This window comes from Anastrepha ludens, chromosome 4, assembly GCF_028408465.1.
Source record: "Anastrepha ludens isolate Willacy chromosome 4, idAnaLude1.1, whole genome shotgun sequence".
Taxonomy (NCBI): Eukaryota; Metazoa; Arthropoda; class Insecta; order Diptera; family Tephritidae; genus Anastrepha; species Anastrepha ludens.
This window is the reverse complement of record NC_071500.1, coordinates 131,030,804-131,051,008: the sequence shown is the minus strand read 5'-3', so window position 1 is coordinate 131,051,008 and position 20,205 is coordinate 131,030,804. Positions and strand designations below refer to the sequence as shown.

Genomic DNA, 20,205 nt, shown 5'->3' with positions numbered 1-20,205 from the left:
ATTGTTTTAGTTCATCCAAATTTGTTGGCTTTGTTTTATAAACTTCTTGTTTACATAAACCCCACAAGAAAAAGTCAGGTGCAGTAAGGTCAGGCGACCTGGGGGGCCAACGAAATTCGGAGTTTCTTGAAATCAGTTTATTGGGAAATTTTCGTCGCAACTCTGTCATAAAAGTCTGGGCTATGTGAGACGTTGCCCCATCTTGTTGAAACCACACAGAGTTGAAAGGAATTCTCTTTCGGCGTAGTTCTGGATAGAAAAATTCTTTCAGCATTTTCAAATAACGGTCTCCAGTAACCGTAACGGTGTGACCATTTTCTTCAGAAAAATAAGGCCCGACAATACAGCGTGAAGAAACCGCACACCACACTGTCACGCGAAGAGGATGCAATTCCGTCTCGTGGAGTATCTGTGGGTTAGAAGTACTCCATATTCGACAATTTTGTTTGTTCACATTGCCGTTTAAATCGAAATTTGCCTCATCAGACATGAAAAGGCAGTTTAACATGTTTTGGTCTTCTTCCACCATTTGCAGGATCTTCTGGCAAAATTCCAAGCGAATCGGCAAGTCTGCTGCATTCAGTTTGTTAACCATTTGAATTTTTTAGGGAAATAAGTCTAAATCTTTGTGCATTATTGTTTGCAAAGACTGTCGGCTGACACCAAGTTGAGCAGATAAGCTTCTTGTTGAAACCCTTGGATTGCTTTGTATAGCTGCAGCTACAGCAGCGATCGTTTCCTCCGTCCAAACTGGTGGGTTTCGATGATAAGGCCTTCTTGCGACTGTTCCTTGCTCAGCAAAACTATTCACCAGTCTCATTATGGTCCATCTGCTCGGGGGATCGCCGCCAAACATCCGCCTGTACTCTCTCTGTACCAAAACTACGGACTCCAGTGCGTGATAGCGGCGGACTATCCAAATTTTTGTTTGCGTGTCCCAGTTATCCATTTTAATAAATTTTAAAGATCAAACAAAAATGGAACAGATAACTTAAAAAGAAAAAAAGTTATTCAATTTTTTTTTGGTAGCGGCTTTCATCAGCCACCCTGTATATGTTTCGGGGGATAGGTTTTTGGAAGCTAAAAAAGGAGTATAACGTGAAAAAGGGTAAATGGAATACTTATACATACACATAACCAAACTAAGCATCGCCAAACCCAAAGCAATGATGTAAATAAACAAAATCTTTCCCAAACTTAAATTTTAATAAATGTAAGTGTAAGTATAATAAACAGTTAGTAATCTAAATTATACCTTTTACCAACTTGATATTGCACAATTTACCCATTCTTCCGCTCAACAACACCGAAGCGAATAAAAAGTTGTATGCAGGTAGGCCTTTAAGTTTCTGTTGTATGAAGGTATGACCAATGAACTTTTAAGAGCTCTCTGCTAACAGTGGGACAACCGGTTGCTGTTAACGGCAACAGTTTGTGGAACTTAGTAGGAGGAGTCTCTATGTCCTGCAAAACTCTTGCAAAACAAGCTGGCAATGGTAAACTAACAAGCAAGAAAATATTTGAAATACCTTCAAGACTTCCTACACCTATACCCATGTTTTCTGGCAACGGATTGTAGGAAAATGAAAGGCGACTCTTGCCGGGTTTCCATTGTTGTTTCTTTTAAGGCAGCAGGGGCTCTCGTGTTAGTGCATATTTTAGTTTCGGGTTTTCTTATTATTCTGCAATCATCGGACAGGTGCGTTGTCATTTACTGAAAGGTTCTGTACCTGCCCGTATGCTAGACATAGAGAATTCCCGTAATACTTACAACATATTTGCTGCTTATGTTATGAGAATGTTAAATATTGTGATTAAAGTTTAACATTCCCTGGCTATGCAACCTGGCACGTGCTGCCAACTCTTCATCTGCGAGGTGTGGTGCGCTCGGATTTCTGCGGCAACAGTTGCTGCTGTTGCCTGTCCTGTAGATGCTCGTAGTGATGCTGTATAAAACGAGAAACATGTTGCCTATGCATTCAGTCAGTTGAAACGTGCCTATTCATATAATCATTGCTCGACGCTGAACTGAGTATGTCTGACGCGGCAGGAAAATAAACATTCAGGATGACTCCTGCTCGAGAATAGTGTGACAGGAATACATATTTTGGAAACGAATTGCATTTGCAAATAAAGAAAGAAGTGTATAAACGAAAGTGTTTAAAAAAAGTTAAGGTCATGCTTCTAGAATTTGTGCTTAGGTAATGTATTGCGTGGGAAGTGTGTTAAAAAAACCGATTGTGGCAAATACAATCGCTTAATATAAAAATATTTACATATGTATAAAATTCGTGCATACATTTTAGGCAATAATAGTTCTTAAGCTGCTATGAAACGTACAACTATTAAATGGTGCACATGCAAATATTTCAGTGGTTCAGAAAGACTCGCGCCGTCTATAGTATACCGTAAAGGTTAAAAATATAAGTAATGCCCTGATCTGTGTTTTTGTTCACATGCGCACACCGTCGCTCCTTCACTGGCAGTTTGCCGAGTGTAAGCGCTCCGACGCTATTAAATGTCATCTGGTGAATGGGATTTGCGTGCTCTCAAGGCACTCGAAGAAGAGGAACAAAAAGCATTCCTCGCGCTTAGTAGAAGAAGCATATTCGAGCCCCCATCCCCACCGACAGGTGAAAGATTACTGCAACAGACCCAAAAACTGAAGCAGCAGCAATTTCAACCGAAACTAACCTATGCGCAACTGTATCCGCATATATTGAAATTGCCCACTATTAATGAATGTAATCTGATTGCGGCGGCTCGAAGGCGTCAACTTCTTCTGCAGCAACAGAACATATCAAGCAATAACGCAAGTGGCAGACGTTTAAAATTCACGCGCCCTCTTTCGCTTTCGGCGAATTCGTTGACAGCACGTAGCAGTGCCCATGGGAAAAAAGTTGCCGCCTCGAAATCTAAGGCTCCCAATGTGCCCCCGATTAGTAATTCGGGCTCACCGCCTCGGTCTTTCAGTGCTTCCCCCGTCTACACGCCACCGCCGATTAGACGATGCGAAACACATTATCAAACCCAGCCGGTACGAAAGGCTTTCAAGACTCTTCAGCAGTTGGAAAAGCAGAAAAAGGATTGCAAAATAGAGGCTGGAGAGACGCTGAAACGTGTACTTGGAACTAACAATACATACTGGAAGTACGGTGCCAACTCTACTGCCGCTTCGATCATTGGCCAACGCAAAAGGTGGAATTCTTCCTTGGTAGAAATCGAGTCCAACACTTCTGATGAGTTTGGTTCCGAGGACACCACCAACAACCTCAGCGGCAACGGTAGCCAAACCAACTCTGACCACTGGTTGAAATCGTATGTAGATGTAGACTGTGACGATAGTGCTACTGAGACCGGATCGTGCACGGTGCCATTGGCTTCGAACTCGATCGAAATGATGCGTCTTATGCTGTCGGCGGCCACCGCTGCCGTCACCACTCACAAAACAAATACACAAGTAGCTGAGGCTGTTACCGAATGCGTATCAAAAGATATTGATTATTTACTTAACGAACGACCGTTGAATTCTGCAGGCTCAGTGAATTCGATATTAAGTAATGGAATGGTATGTAAAGAACACTCAACCCCCCAAACCACCCCCCCACCGTTGTTCACAGCTAAAATAAATGGTGGCAAAAATGTGGCCCAAAGTGGCTACGGCAGCACATTTCTTCCATTATCATCGCGTTATCCCTTAAAATTACCCGCGCCATTATTTACGCCTGAAGAGAAAACTGTTGCTTTTAAAGCTTTTCACGAACATCAGCGAAGAAAGAGCCTCTCATACAACGGTGTTCGTACTGCACCGACGCTTCAGCGTGGCAGAAGTTTAGCAGAAACCTCTGTCAATGACAGTGGCAGCAGCAGTAACAGCCGGTCGTGCACGACAACAGGGCAAAGCGTTCACAGTTCAAGCGTTCGCAATATGCTGAAAGCCAACTCGTTGGATATGAGTACGCAGTTTGATGCAGGTTTGAATGCTGATGGCGGGAATTGTACTCTACAAAGTTCCACCTTAATTACAAATCCAATGACTGATGGCAAGAAAACGGCCTCGACAGCACCAATAAAAGGACTAGATGTGCTATCTAAATCAACAATTGACGTAGTCGGATTAAATGTACAAGGCCGTTTCGACAAGAAAGTAACGCAACAGCAGCAACAACAACTTCAGAACTTACATTTACACAGCCATCCAGAGCTCCCACATCTTCCCTCGATGTTATGCATCCCATCAGATAATGACGGGAATTGCCACAACTCAGCGCCAGTGTCCAATATGATGCTGACAGACCAAAAATCTGTGACAGCACTGGCGTCGCTACATCAGCATGTTATCGATAATGAATTGGAGCAGCATATCAAACATTGCTCTTGCTCATGCAATCATATGGGATATGGGAACTCCATGGATTATCAGGTGAGTTACGACCTAATAATAAAGCTATAAAACAGTTTGAGAGGGACATATTAACGACCAATGAGAAAGATAACATTAGAAGTGATACGTATTTATCAACGAAAATGTATACATTTATCATTGTACGAGTATATAAACTGCGTCCTTCCTCCTCTTTAATATATTTCAGAATCAAGGTCGGTGTTGATAAGTAGAGGATAAATAAGTTTGGTGTCTGGTGACTTAAGTATGCATATTTTTATAGGCCTCTTAACTGTTGCTTCTATCTTTTCTGTGAAATGTGTAAAAAAGTAAATAAGTTAGTTCTATACTTGCAACCATTTTCAAACCACGAAGGCCATTTTAATCTCGATAAAATACCAGCTCGGGGAGGATCAGCCTATCCATTTTTCTGCGTTTCGTTGTTCAATCTTGAGTTTTAAATTTTTAAAGTATTCATGTAACGGAATTCGTAGTTAATTCACATTTAGATTGATTTTTCATTCGTAATAAAAAATATATATGTAATAGTTCTACATACATAAATTGCCCAGTGCAATAAATAATAATAAATATTACCCTTTGGAAGATGAAATTGTTTGTCCATAACAAAAAAATTGTTGTAAATAATTCAGATGATATTGAATGTAGCTATAGAAAATTGTATGAGTATATTTTAAAAAATAATTCATCCCCTGTATGTACATAAGCAAATGCAGATATGACTGAGCATCGTAAAATATTTTCAACCATTCGACCGCAGATGTGAATATAAACGTGCGCAATGAAATGCTGATGATTCGTTCCACAAATACTCAATAAATATCAATTGGCATGCATGTAGGCACGTAGCAAAGACGTACGCATTCGTCTACGTACACATTAGGGACGAGAGTCACGGTTGTTTTTCATGTCCCGGGTCTTTATCCCGGAATACCAAAACTTTTGAACTATGGAATTGGAAGAAGTAAAAACTTTTTTTTATAAAATTTGATTAGAATAAAAGCTTTCGATCTCCCAGAAATTTGTTTTTATTTACTTACTTGGAAACAATGTGTGCTAGCGGCTGACTCCTTATATCAAAAGCTTGTTTACATTACCTTAACCCATAAATGTCCATTGAAACAATGAAATTCAATAAAAATCTACATAAGGTTTTAAGTAATTTTTAATTTTCTTTATTTAGTATTAGTTTTTTTATTTATCTGCAGGATTTAAGTTTTTTGTTCAAAAGCTTAACGAAACTGAATTTTATACTTTATTGTTTTTATTTCTTCTATTAAGGGGACATTTTGGCTTTTCGAACCAATTTACCTAATACCTATATTTGTTTTAACGAGTAGAATAAATATGTTGAGAGGTTCCTTTTTGGTATATTTTTTTTATATTTATTATTACTTTCAAAAGTTACAAGACACTTTTGAATTTGAATTTTTAATTCTTCTTTAAAATTAAAATACAATTTAAAATTAAATTTGTGATGTTAAAATTCAGTTTATCCCAAGCTTCAAATTCTTCATTTTATGATATGCTTAAATGTTTTCAGTTAATGAATACTTAGTCGTATTGAAAAAGTTATGCCCGGAGGTGTATGCCGGGGCTACTTTAACAATATCAAAATGTCTCCCTAATATAGGCATCCCTAGTACACATATACATATAAATATGGTTGCAAACACAAATTCTCGCATGTATAAAAATTCCACTTACTCTTTTTACACCCCTCATACGGGTCCTGCCAACGGAACGCAGCATGGACTGATTTATAGAGAAAGAATTGAGTGGAAGACTATCATCCATTGATTAGTTCTGGTGTGCGTATGTGAGAATGTATTCGTACGATTACGGGTAAAGGCGGAACCCATTACAAAAATTTATAAGCAATTTTATGGAATGAAGAATGCTTCTTGGATATAAAAATAAAGAGGACATGCATTGATATATTGGAGAGTATTCGAGTTGGCATGTATGAAGGTGGGGCAAAAGTGAACCTGTAAACAATTACAACGAAGTCGCAGGTTTATAGAGAATCTTCAGCTGTGTGCAGCAAAGAATTATTACTTAAGTCAAACACTAATTTCCCCATGTTACCCTCTTTATGAAAAAGAATGTCCTAACTTGCATTGAAGCCTTAAAATGGCATGTACTACGAGTGGCACAAACGGCAGTTAAAAGAAGTATTCGATTTCTTCGATTTGCGCGTATATGCTTTCTGGTTTACAATCAACACTATTTTGACATTCGTGAATGTAGGAACAACGTACAATATGTGAGCTCATTTTCATTTAAAATCTGAATGTATGGCTTTGAAGATATTCTTCGTAATTTTGTTCTGTTGCAAATTCTTTCGTTTTTCACAGGTTTCCAAAAATGTTTTTGTGAGAAGTTATACAGTTGTGTCATATTTTTGTTGTTTTAAAATTTTTTACGTATTTTTTACGTCTTACTTATAAGTAATTTAAGGTAAGATTTTATTTATTAGCATAATGACATGTACGCGCCACGGCAAAACTGCTTAATATTACAATATATATCGATTATTTCACAAGTAAATTAAAACAAGTGACATAAAAAAATGTATTCTTTAATATTGCAAAGTACATCTATACAAAATTCTGCTAAGTGCTTAGTTTCATATCATAGGACGTAATGACACCGGATTGCCGCTATGCACGTTGTTATGCTTTTTATGACCACACTACATACAAACTTTGCTCTTTTCTGACGGCTTTGCCCCACTTCGTTTTTATAATTTTTAAATTTTTGTATTCCAAGAATTTTTCGAGCTTTGTTGACAGTTGAAAATTTGCAAACTTTGCAGAAAATTTGCATACTTTGAGGCGTTTTGGCTGCCGCTGAGCAATTAGTGCAATCTTAAGGACAGTTGTGAGCGAAGTTGCAATGCGTGGTGATGTTGATGGTGAACACCTTATTATAATGTGTGCAACGTAAGGCAACGATACTTTCAAAAACTGTTTGTGCGAAGTAAAACGCAACACATTTTATTCACAATCCTCAGAAAATATACCCCTGTACGAAGTATACCCATCGCATCATGTTACATTTAGCTCTTATACTTGACTAATCATTGCCACAAGGTGTTTGCTCATATCCGCCATATTCTGAGGCGCTTCTGAGAAGTCGTATGTGTTATGTTGTTCATGCAACTACGCATGACCCAAGGGGAATCTATCTAGCGGTTGTGTGTAGTTTTTTTTGTTGTTGTCAAAAAGGTTTGCCAAATCTCATTTATTGCGATTTCTATGTATATGTGTTTATGTATTTGTATTTGTACGAGCTTAACTCACAAATTAAAACAAAGAGTTACGCTTTACTTATTTCTCCGATATTCGAAACGTGCCCTTGCGCCCTATGGAACACAATAGGGTATTAGACGCACATAAATTTCAGGCAGGTGAGAGATTGGGAACGTTCTGTAAAAATTTCTGATCTTGCATACGTGCAAATACAGTAATGCGGATATGTATATTCAATCTTGTGCGTTACATTATCGATGCAAAGTAATAAATCATACGGATACAGATTTTTATCCGCGCTATTGCAAGTCTAATTCCTACCCGTTGAGCAAATGTGCGTGCACTAGGGTGAGTCGAATTGCATATATTGAAAAAGCGTGGTAAAAAATTCTATAACTAAACATACAATTAAATGTAACTTTCCGATAAGTAGTATAAAACGGCTCACATTCTCGGAAATATAAGGTAAGCCCTGCAAACAAGCCTCGCTAAACGAAACAATAATTATAAACACACCACTGAATCATCGTTTCTGCACATAAAACAGTTTACGAGTATTACACTTTTTTTGCAAATGTCAGTCTACGCTAAAAACATAAACAGTTTTATTTAGTGTCGTACGAAAACGCACGAAGTATTAGGCAATCAAAGCCAATAGTGGCTAAATTTCGCTCATAACTTAAACTTCGATATTGCAGAAATTTAAGGTTGCGGACATACGTAAGTGTTCGAAAACCACAAATCTAAATCTTTGCTACATTATTATTAATATTTTTTTTGACTAGCTGTGTAACGGTTTATGACATAACTGCTCTGTATATATTTAATTGTGGAACTACATCAAGATGCACACCACAATTAGGCGAAGGAGCTCGGCCAAACTCCCAAAAAGAGTGTAAGCGCCAGTTATATACGCACAAATACATATTTAAGTGGAATTAATATATTAAAGGTGATTTTTTGGCATGACGTCGAGAAGTTAAGCTAATATCTTGAAGCCTTCGTCTACTAATCGTAGAATTTATATTCCGCCATCTTCAATATACTCTCTGTGAATATTTTCGACAGTAAACTCATGAGAGAGAGTGGTGTACCGAACTAGTCTTTTTGACGCATACTTTCCTTTATTTTTCGGATAGTATATTTTATGTTCCATTGGGCTTACCCTGTAACCCATTACGAACTAGCTGTCCGAGTTTTAATGACTGCAATTTTATATAGGAACTGAGTAACGCTTACGCGCATTTAATCACCAGATACGGGATGTTGGTTTGTCGTGTTTGTTAACTTTACGAATGGTCTGCGATATATTTCATAGGATCCGCTCTTACATGGCTAACATTTAAATATCCAATTCTTTTTCAGTAAATTATGTCAGCGTGGATTATTGTAAAACATATTAAAAACATAACCAAAAGGAAGGGAGGAATCGTAGGAGCCACATCAGAGTTAGTCGAAATACATAGCAAACGGGCTAAGTCTGAAGCAGTTGGAAAAACATCATGGGAATTGTGTGCCAACTGTAAATGGAATGAGAGAATAAGAATTTGCTACTTGTAAATCTACGATTGTGGCCAAACACACAAGTATATATGTGCATCTAGGCATGCCAGCATTTTTGTTTCTTTTTTGTTTTAAGGGATAGGAAAGCTGAAGAGCAATTATACATAGTGGAATAAATGTCAACTGGGCTTAAGCACTGGTATACAGCGCTTTTATAAGAGTTACCTAAAAGTTCGTACCAGTTGAATTAATTATTTATTTGTTTATTAAAAGGAACATAAAATCGCTCGTCTCTTCCAACTTAGCAAACTCTTTTTTTTCATATATACAAGGTGGAGCAAAATTACTCACCCCTCGAAAGATTTACAATTTTTGCTATTGTAATTGCGTCGGACGTCAATCTAGAGACTTGTGAACTAATATACATAGCTGCAGTATACAAACAGACAATCAATGGAGCGCGTAAAAGTCAAAATAAAAATTTCCATCACTCAAAATATTGTTTTGATTTAGTAAAAAAAAGTTATTCAGAAGCGCCTATAGGTACAAGAACACATACCACGTCATTGTCATTGTATTAAAATGGTCGGAGTACTATTGTTTTTTATAAAGCGATATTAAACATTTTTATAGTGAAGATATGCATGTTCGAAAAACTTTCTAGATTTCTGCCATGAATCCACCCAGAGGCTTGCTTTTGCCCAACCGACTATAACAGCTATCCATAACAACTTTTTACTCTATATATAAGTATGAGTAGGTCCTCTGGCTTCCAAATCTATTACTGAAATATTTTCAATGTTTTTCTTTCCTTATTTCCATTTTGATTCAAGTGAAAATCATATGTTGCTTTCCAGCCCTTACCGTTACTTCTAAACTGTATACTATTTTCTATGATTCTTTTGTTATCCCAATCGCAAACAAATTTATTTAGTTTTATATTTGCATTCTTTTCAACCTTCATACATCAGGCCAACCCCAACTCAAACTAATTTCAATATAGAAAAGTGAGAAATACTAAGACACTAGGGGCCTTTTCCGAAGCTACCTTATTCCAGTATTACAGGTATTTCTAGGGAATAGTCTTCCGAGGAGGAAGTAATAACCAAAACAAATTGGCGCGACGCACCGCGAATTATGACTCAAATTATTTTGTGTCACATCATTGATTTCTTTATTCATTCGTTACACGCGCCTCTGGTATTTTCACTTCACTGCACAAAAAAGTATTTAACTCTTGTGTGAGGGAGAATGGAGAGATATTACAATAGGATTGTGAAAACTTTTTAACTGATACCAAATGGGGAAGCATAGGGCATTTCTTTCAACACAGGCAAATGAAATGGCGCGATGCATCATTGAAAATGTTTGCTGTGGTTGTGTGCATTTGAGTATATGTATGCATATAACTCAAAATAATTTTCCAAAGAAATTTAGTTAAATGGTATTTAAATACCCGTCAAGAAAACTTAATATAATAAACATTTTTGTAGTACAGGAAAGCATACAAGTAGATTTGAAGTTATTTGGATATTTCCATTTGCATATTGATAATATGAATAAGTGTACTATACCATTTATGGTGGCAACAGCGAAGTTATGCGTTTCAAAGTTTTGCAAATTTATATATCTCCAGAAATATTTGGCCGTTAATTACTAAATGTGAATTTATGTGTGTATATCATATAGTTTAATTTATATAATAGTATAATAATATATAATAATAATATATAATTTATCTTGTTTATGACTTTTGATAAAATTTTACGTTATACGCGGCAAACAAAAATGCAATTAGATAATTACCCAAAAAAAAAAATCACACTCATTTAAGTATTGCAATCAGTATTATTGAAGGGTAATTCGAGTCTGCATGCAGCTAATTTCTGTTGTTGTGTATAATATGGAAAGACTCGGTAAACTTATTAAAAAAATTTAGCTAAGTAAAAAGAGTAATAAAAAGAATTAAAAACAAGTTGGCTTCTGATTATTCATAAAACCAGCATGGTAAAAAGCCTATATTTACAAATATTTATATCCGTTTTGACTAGTTCGTAATTTGTTTGTTTCATGAAAATATTTACGCTAATTGAAGCGCAATTAATTTTTTGTACCATTTTTTTCGACCACATTTTACTAGAGTACTTGTAATATGTTTTTGTACGGGCCACAAAAAACTTTTTTAATGATTAATTTATTAGGCTGTAGGAAAACAGCTCATTTTGCTTAAAATGTAGAATAAACAGGATTTCTACAGTAAAATAGCTCCAAAGCAAAACCTCAATGTGTGATGATGCTTCTGTAAACTCCGAAAAGCTACCTGTCGAGTAACGCACGATACACATACACACATGTGCAAATGTGTGCTTATGAGTACAACGCAACGTGAAGAATTTCGTCGGCATATCTTTGAGATAATGGCTTAAGTCGTCGCAATCCATTCAGGCGAATGCAACTAAGCAGCTTTTGGCGTCAGCACTTCAACTGTTTACGCTCTAACTGGCATTCAGCGGCAATTGGATAACTGGTTACTGGTTAGCCATCTGGCTTGTTAACAAACCGCATACTTGGTGAGTTGGCATCCTTAATTAAACGTGTACTTAGTGTAAATGAAATTTATAGGCACATCAACAACAGCTAAACCCAGCGTGTAGCCTAAATAACTAGCAGTACAAGGAAAGCAAGTTTGTGGCTGTGGACTACACCTGGCAGTTGACAATACTGAGATTCGATAGCAAGAGGAAATTTATCTCCTCAAGTGTTTCTTACAAACTATGATTATATGTACCTAGTTGGGTAGCGAAATAAAAATGAGAGCGATAGTTTACCTGTGCAGCATTTATATATATTATATATTATATTATAGTATCCTCTCACACAATTGTGGCTGCCCAAATTCTGTAGTGTTTTCATTTATTTGCTCCTTTAATTTGATGTATGAGAATTCTTCGCCTTGGTAAGCTTATACATATGCATATATAAGTATGGACCTACGTAAATACATACTTGTGTCTATACGAGTAAACTTATGCTGTGTAGAAATTATTGTAGTTAAGTTATCATGTTTACACTTGTGTTACAATACACACATGGATATAAACAAATGTATGTATTATTTCATTAGCTGGTGGGGTGTGACAGCGACAAAAGTGCATTTGGTTTTCCTGCCCGCTTGTGCTTTTGTAAGCTCGGTAAGTAATTGCTGGAGTAGAACTCTTTGCATACAAAAAAATACAACAGATTCTCAAATGTGACTTTCTATTTCCACAAAATGACTACAGGTTAACTTTCTGAAAAAAATTTGTATCTGTTGGCACTGCGATAGTCAAAAATTTCTCTTTCCTCATCTAACAAATCCCCAAAGTCACAAAATCGGCAAAAGAATAAAATGTTGGTCCCAATACAGGCAATTCGAAAATATTACTAAGTTATATATTTGTAATTATTTTAATTTCTTGTTTCTAATTTCGATTTTCGTTATTCCGAATCTCACGAAATTAACTTAAAGCCAATTTTTATTTTAAATTAGCCTAAATCCGAATTTGAATAACGAAAACTTTCTGCAATGCTCGCAGATAGATAAAAAATTGTATTTGTCCATCTGTGATGCGAACATATACTTGAAGAGGCTGGTATCGATCTTTGTTGCTATCGCAAATACTCGCCATACGATTAATATATTTTCGCAAAGAATTGTTTTTTAAATTGATTACACTGTGCGACAGTGATTTTATACTTTTGTGGAGACCTAGTACAACTTGTAGGTATAGTAAAACTAAGAAAAATTGTATAGGAGAAATTTCCAATACACCCCCAAAATCTCATTTTATGGCCATAAAACCGTTTTTCAGTAGGTTGATGTGAAGAATCACTCCTAACTTCGCCAATTTCCATCCGATTTCGAATTTGTTTTTTTAGTTCGAAAGAACAAAAACAAGCCTTTTTGACAGTGTGTTGACACTTTTTCTGAAATGACAACTGACGAGACTGTAGGCGGACGTATTTGGAATTTTTTCTGTATTTTCTCAACTTTGACATCATTTTTACGATATTATCCGATATTGAGGATTTATTTTAGTACACTACTGTTATAGTAAATTTAATTTTGCGTCGAATGAGCTATATTTGACTGTAATTGAATTAAAATTCCTAGATTTGTGTGAGTTTTAAGATTTTTTTTTATTTTTATTAATTTGGTATGTAGGTATAACTGACGCTAAATCGGAATAAGGGCGTGTTTTGATGCGTTATTATATGATAGATACATAATATTTATTGGAGTATATACACTGAAGAGCAAAACTGTAACAAAATGTAATACTTTCTATTTCAACACATTTTTTTTTAGACATGTTTTAACAAATCAAATATTTTTTTTACATAACTTTATTGGCATGTATGTACTCTCTCTCTCAAACCGGTTTGGTGTCAATGCAACAACAACAACACTAGTAGCAAGCAATAATGCAAATAAAGACAAATGTTACAGTTTTGCACTCACTCTTAATTTTAAAATTTTCCGTTATTTTTCTCGTAATTATATATTTGGTGGATTTTTAATTATTATAAACGTGACCGTGAATAAGACAAAATGTTAAATCGGGAAGTACAACGCCAAATAATTGATTTGCTGAAGAAGGGCGAGTCTATAAGAAAAATAGCTAAAAAATTCGAAGTGAGCCACATGGCTGTGCAAAGGCTGCGGAAAAATGTACCAGACGCTTTTCCCAGTAACAAAGGAGGCCGGCCAAGGAAGATAAGCGACCGCGATGCCCGCCATCTGGCCAATTTGGTAACAAGCAGCAAGGCGGTCACTCCCAAAGAAGCACTAAAGATGCTGGATATTGATGCCAGTCAGTGGACAGCCAGGCGCAGCCTGTCAAAACTGGGGCTAAAGGCAGCGGAGAAGAAAACCAAGCCAATGCTGACAAAAAGACATGTGCGGTTGAGGCGGGATTTTGTTGCGTCTCACCAAAGCTGGACAGTTGAAGATTGGGATCAGGTACGTCTTTATAAATGGATTATAAAAGACCTTTTTTCATAAAATTTCAAAACGATTGCAGGTTATTTGGACTGATGAAACCAAAATCAATCGATTTCAGTCAGATGGTCGGGCCTGGTATTGGGTTAAAGACCCAAATGCAGTCCAGCCACATCACATCAAGCAGACAGTAAAACATGGTGGTGGCTCCATTATGGTATGGGGCTGCATTTCCAAAAATGGTGTGGGTCCTTTAGTACGAATAGACGGTATAATGCGGAAAGAGGAATACCTGGCCATATTGCAACAAAATCTGCCGGGTGTAGTGGAAAGTATGGGTCTTGCTGCTGAAAAAGTAATTTTTCAGCAAGACAATGACCCTAAGCACACCGCACATGTTGTACGAAATTGGATGCAACGCCAAAAATTTCGTAACTTGAAGTGGCCTCCACAATCACCGGACATGAACCCAATCGAAAATTTATAGAGTCATGTAAAATCGAAGCTTGCCGAATATTCAAGTCCGCCCAGTGGAGTTAATGCGCTGTGGGAGCGAACACGCGATGTATGGGATGCTATTCCGACTGACTTTGTCTTGAGGTATACACGAAGTATGCCCAATCGTATCCACGAGCTGAAAAAATCCAAAGGATATTGGACATCTTATTAATATTTATTTTATTTATTGTAAAAAATAAAAAATGGGTTGAGTGCAAAACTGTAACATTTGTCTTTATTTGCATTATTGCTTGCTACTAGTGTTGTTGTTGTTGCATTGACACCAAACCGGTTTGAGTTATGCAAAAAAAATATTTGATTTGTTAAAACATGTCTAAAAAAAATGTGTTGAAATAGAAAGTATTACATTTTGTTACAGTTTTGCTCTTCAGTGTATGTATGCATAGGAGTACACTGTACTGCATACAACAGAACTGGTTAAAACTTACGAAAATATCTGACATATTATCACACACTTTTTTTTCAATAGAAATATGAAAAAGCTCCCAGGTGTACCAAAGTTAACACTGTACATTGATTAACAAAAGAAGTTTGTTATTATAATTTAACCTTATTAAAACGTCAAAGTTTTATTGTTTGTTTCATTGAAATTCAAGAGATATAAATCAAAACGTTGCCAGAAAAGTCGAATTTCTCAATATTCTCCGATGATGTGGCATCATCAGCCTTATCATAAACCAGATGATTGTTATTTTTGTAAAACGGTCATCATTATAAAACTCGAAAGCACATAAAGTATGCTGATGTTGCAACTGTTAAGAACCCCGTATGATGATATGATTGACTCAACTGCAGGAACTGAAGGAAGTTCAACTCATTGCTGATGATGATCAAACTGATAACAATAATGATGAAGAGTACTTTCCGTCTGGTTCTAAGTCTTCAGAACGACACATTGTATCAAAATCAGGTTTTCTCGTGATTTACTTCTATCGTGAAGACAATCTGAAACGCTCGCTTCTCGAGTTAAACAAAGGAATTTAGTTGATGACGACTTCAGATGAATGATGATCATCGAATTTCTTACAGAGAAGCATTCAAAAGTGATGAAGAGAATGACAAATGTACCGTGCCATACTAAACTCCAAAGGGCCGTTTCCAATGCATTTTTAAAGTTGGAACCAGTTCCGTTATGCACTCACCGTACCGAACCGTACCATACCGTACAGTGCTGCACTGCACAATACTCCAATAAATATTATGTGTTTATAATGACACTTGTTATCATTTTCATGCTTCGATGCCTACATACCAAATTAGTAAAAAAAAAAAAAAAATCTTAAAAAAAAATTAAATTTACTATAACACTAGTGTACTAAAATAAATCCTCAATATCGGATAATATCGTAAAAATTATGTCAAAGTTGAAAAAATAGAGAAAAAATAACAAAAATCCAAGTACGTCCGCCTACAGTCTCGTCATTTGTCATTTCAGAAAAATTGTCAACACACTGTCAAAAAGGCTTGTTTTTGTTCTTTCAAACTAAAAAAACAAATTCGAAATCGGATGGAAATTGGCGAAGTTAGGAGTGATTCGTCACATCAACCTACTGAAAAACGGTTTTATGGCCATAAAATGAGATTTTGGGGGTGTATTGGAAATTTCTCCTATACCATTTTGTTTAGTTTTTCTATAGCCACAAGTTGTGCTAGGTCTCCATAAAAGTATATTTGATTTTTTTTTTGTCACACAGTGTTATTTGTCAAAAGCGAACGACCGGTCTTCGGCTTTGGCCATGTTCAACTACAATTAAATTCAATTACGGTTCGACAGCGGACAAAAGAGAGCCGCACATTGGCCGAATATTTCTTTAAATTTTTGTGTTCCAAAATTCCGTCAACTTTTGGTTGGTTAGTTGGTTAAAGTGGTGATTCATCCAGAATCCAACTAGAGCTTCTGCTCCATTTTGTTTCCACATTCTCGTTACCAACTTGTTTAACGGTTATTTAAAGCATGACTATATCCATTCTGCGCCGTTTTAGAACCTTATTAGGTCGTTCACGTCTAAGCCAGGTAGCTGTTCGAGACTCTCGAACAGTGGTTTGCCCACGGTTGATATTCTCCTTCCATAAGGCAGGGTATTCACAGAGGAAATGGAAAATTGTTTCCCTTTTCCCCAGGTTGTTTACAACTGCGACAGTGCGGGTTGTGAGGGATGCCTATTTTGGCTGCTTGTTGCTCTCCTTGCCAAAAGTCCGTTAAGACTGCCGTGAGTCTCCAGGCGTTCCGTCGTTTCATGTTTGCCAGTGTTGATGTTTGTTTGAGGTTGTAGGTGGGCCATAACGTTTTGTTAATTTTGCATGTCGTCTGTTCTTTCCATGTACAAGTGACCTGAATACAAAAAACCAAAAAAATTGTTTGTTTATTAATGTCATAATTTCTATATGAATTAAAAACAAATGGGGGAAAAACTTCGCGGGATAAAATGCTTAAAAAAAATAAATTTTGGGGCGAAAATTCCTACTATTTTTGCCTTGAAAAAATTATTTTTTCGACAAATTTTCGAAATTGTAAATTCACATAGAAAGTAATATCATAAAAAAGATGTGTACAAAATTTCAGGGAGATCGGTCAATAAATTTTCGAGTTATCGTGTACGCCAATTCGAAAAATATAGTTTTGAGAAAAACGCATCTAAAGTTTGAATACATAACTATACCTCTCCCAGCGCTCGAACGCAAAGAATAGAGTCGGCACGGTTCACGATATTAATGTAAGAAATACTTAAATTTACGTTCTAAAATTTTTCGACATATTCTTAAAGGATTATATTAACATTTTATGAAAAAAAAAAGTTCGCAATTTTACAGGTATCTGTCCCCTTAAATAATTAATAGATGTACACAAAAAAGATAACATTTTTGTTTGCTAGACATTTTGTTGGTGTTGATGGATCAATGAGCGTATTTCGGGAAAAATATGTAATTTATTCGAATTTGGAGAAGATAAGAGCTGCTTTAATAAGGAGTTGTACACCATTGCCCAGTCAAAATAAATGGAGGACAAATTTCTTATTTGAGCTTCAAATTTAGTTATTTCTCTCTCAGGAAGTATAATTTGAACTAAGAAACTTTTTAGAGCGTATTCGGTATAACACTGGCAACTTTAAAATGATATCAGCGGCAAATCGATAAGGAACAAAATTCCTTAAAATATCTGCAATTCGATTCGAAAACGCGACCGTCTATCAATTAAAATTCTCAAAAGGATATCGTAGAAAAATGAGTAAACGGACAAAAAGCATTTACAGAACATTAAAGTTCGAAAAGCCACTCAACCAATTACAAGTCAAAAAACCTCAACACAATGTCATACTCCAAGAGGATGTGTTCATGGTGATGATTTTTGGGCTATGTTTTGTCGCTTCTTTCTGTGTATTCAGTGATCGTGTGTTGGTACGGCAATGATTAAAAACCGAAGTTCATGAAATTCTGATGTTCATTTGATTAATTATAGAAATCTCACGATTAATTATGAAATAAATTGGGTGTTTGGCAATGACTGAGCAAATGAGTGAGAATAAATAAAAAGAAACTACGTAAGCAAAGTCATCCGCAAAACTGTTATTCTGCAAAGAGTTGGAAATCGGACGACGCAATTCATTGCTTAAATTAATTAATCAAACAAGAGCATATGTATATATGTATGTGTGCAAATCGTTTATCTGTATGCGCATCTCCTTCGTCCTTTGTAGATACGTCAACGATTGCTTGATAAACAGATTAACTTACCTTGCCATTTTGTGATAGATGAACATACACATTTTGGGCACCGACCAATGTTTCGTCGCTTCACACAAGCCTGTCTCCCCATATCTGCGACATGTTTAGACATGAAGGCAAAGAAGACGGCCAGGAAAAAAGTGATATTTAATCTTTTGCGGCCACAATAGGATAGAGGGGTAAATTGAAATGGAACAACCGGCGGCACCGAAACTTCTCATCAATAAATGGACGCAGTAAACTTGTCTGCTAGCCTAACAGTTTGATTATGTGCTTATAAGCCACCTATGACATTTATTGCCTTGCATTCTTGCACTTGCAAAAGCAGTGAGCAGAGCAAACTAATCAATATTATGTGAATAAATATGTAACATAATATGATATAAGCCACGGCCAAAAGTAAGGACTGCGCAAAATTAGCCTATTTGTCGAATGCCAACCTAACACAACCATAAATAAAAATATAAACCGTGCTTTTGAGCTGGTTTGGTTTACGTAAAATAACATACAATGATAAGTAAAGCGACAAATTCAGTACTAAGAAATATCTGTATAAATACCATACAAAGGTAAGACATACATATAATACAAATATTGAAAAAACAATAAACAAAGAAAAGAAAATTCATTTGTATTAAAAAGCAAGTAAAATGTGAAAGTTGATGTTAAAAGAATTTCCGCTACTATTTTAATGATCGTAACGCCTTCTTACCAAAGTAATCTCTATTTTTGCTTGCATCTGTGAAATGGGAAAGAATATTTTCGAGCAATTTTGTTTCTAATTCATAAATGGCATTACCTGATGGTCGTATATAAGCTATTTAGGCTAAAAGTGTCTATTTTAATGAGCGCAAATAAGAAGGAGAAATTACGACGCAAATTACGTTTATAACGGAAGCTAACTACAAATGTTCTGCTTCGTGTCAATGTCCGAGATTGACAAATGTGTATACTATTTTATGATGTACTGAAAAATATTCAAAAAAATATAAATAAATAGGGCTTCACTGATGGAAATAAGTAAGGAGATGTGAAATCAGTTTGCCTTAGTGGACGAAATACATTTTTAATTTGCATGCCTTCAAAATTTGTTAGCATCCTAGGCGGTTATTTTTTTATTATCAAATACACCTAACTAACCTGCGTCAGTCGTTCGTCCATCTATACTTGCAGTAATTGATCAGAAATGACAAGTCAGCAATACTAAAAACGGCATAGTTACATATGTATGTTTGTATATCGGCAGAAAAACTACAAATTCTTTCTCCGATTGTCGTTATACCAACAGCTCGCTTGCCGCAGTAGGACTACGTTGATTTCAAGTTGTTCATAAGATGAGACGAAAAGAGATGGGTGCCAGCAGAGTATTCCGACAAAGTTGGCTTTTTAGGTGAAAACAAACGACGTAATAAAAGCATAGAGTGTGATAGTACAAGCATGGGAGCGAAATATCCATGAACATCGACAGTAAATGCTACGAACTGCAAGCGCACGAGGAGTCAAGCCGATAATGAAAAGAAGTCCTTACATAAGTTTGTGTGTAATCGGGAGTCTATATCAAGTAAGCAAACTGCCGTAATTATGGGAAAAGATGAAAATGCGGCTGCGGTTATCAACTTTCAAGGGTCTGTGGGCGGGAAACAGTTGCTACCAACAAAACAATAATTAACTGATCACTCTTGGAGGCACTGATACATACAGTAAAGCGCGCGTGCAATGTGGCACCACGCTACAATTCACTGCCCCTGCCAAATGGCCAATTAGTGTGATATGGAATTCTATGAAAATGGGAATAATTGGTAGGGTTAGAAAGGCTTTTT

At 36.2% G+C, this 20,205-nt stretch overlaps 1 protein-coding gene across 1 annotated transcript; it reads left to right on the top strand.

The window, feature by feature from the left end:
• The first annotated feature begins 2,518 nt into the window (after nucleotides 1-2,518).
• Nucleotides 2,519-5,963, top strand: LOC128862007 (uncharacterized). Its single transcript, XM_054100382.1, has 3 exons — nucleotides 2,519-3,248; nucleotides 3,327-4,423; nucleotides 5,949-5,963. The coding sequence occupies exons 1-3, from the start codon at nucleotides 2,519-2,521 to the stop codon at nucleotides 5,961-5,963; spliced, it is 1,842 nt and encodes a 613-aa protein (XP_053956357.1).
• The last annotated feature ends 14,242 nt before the right edge of the window (nucleotides 5,964-20,205 follow it).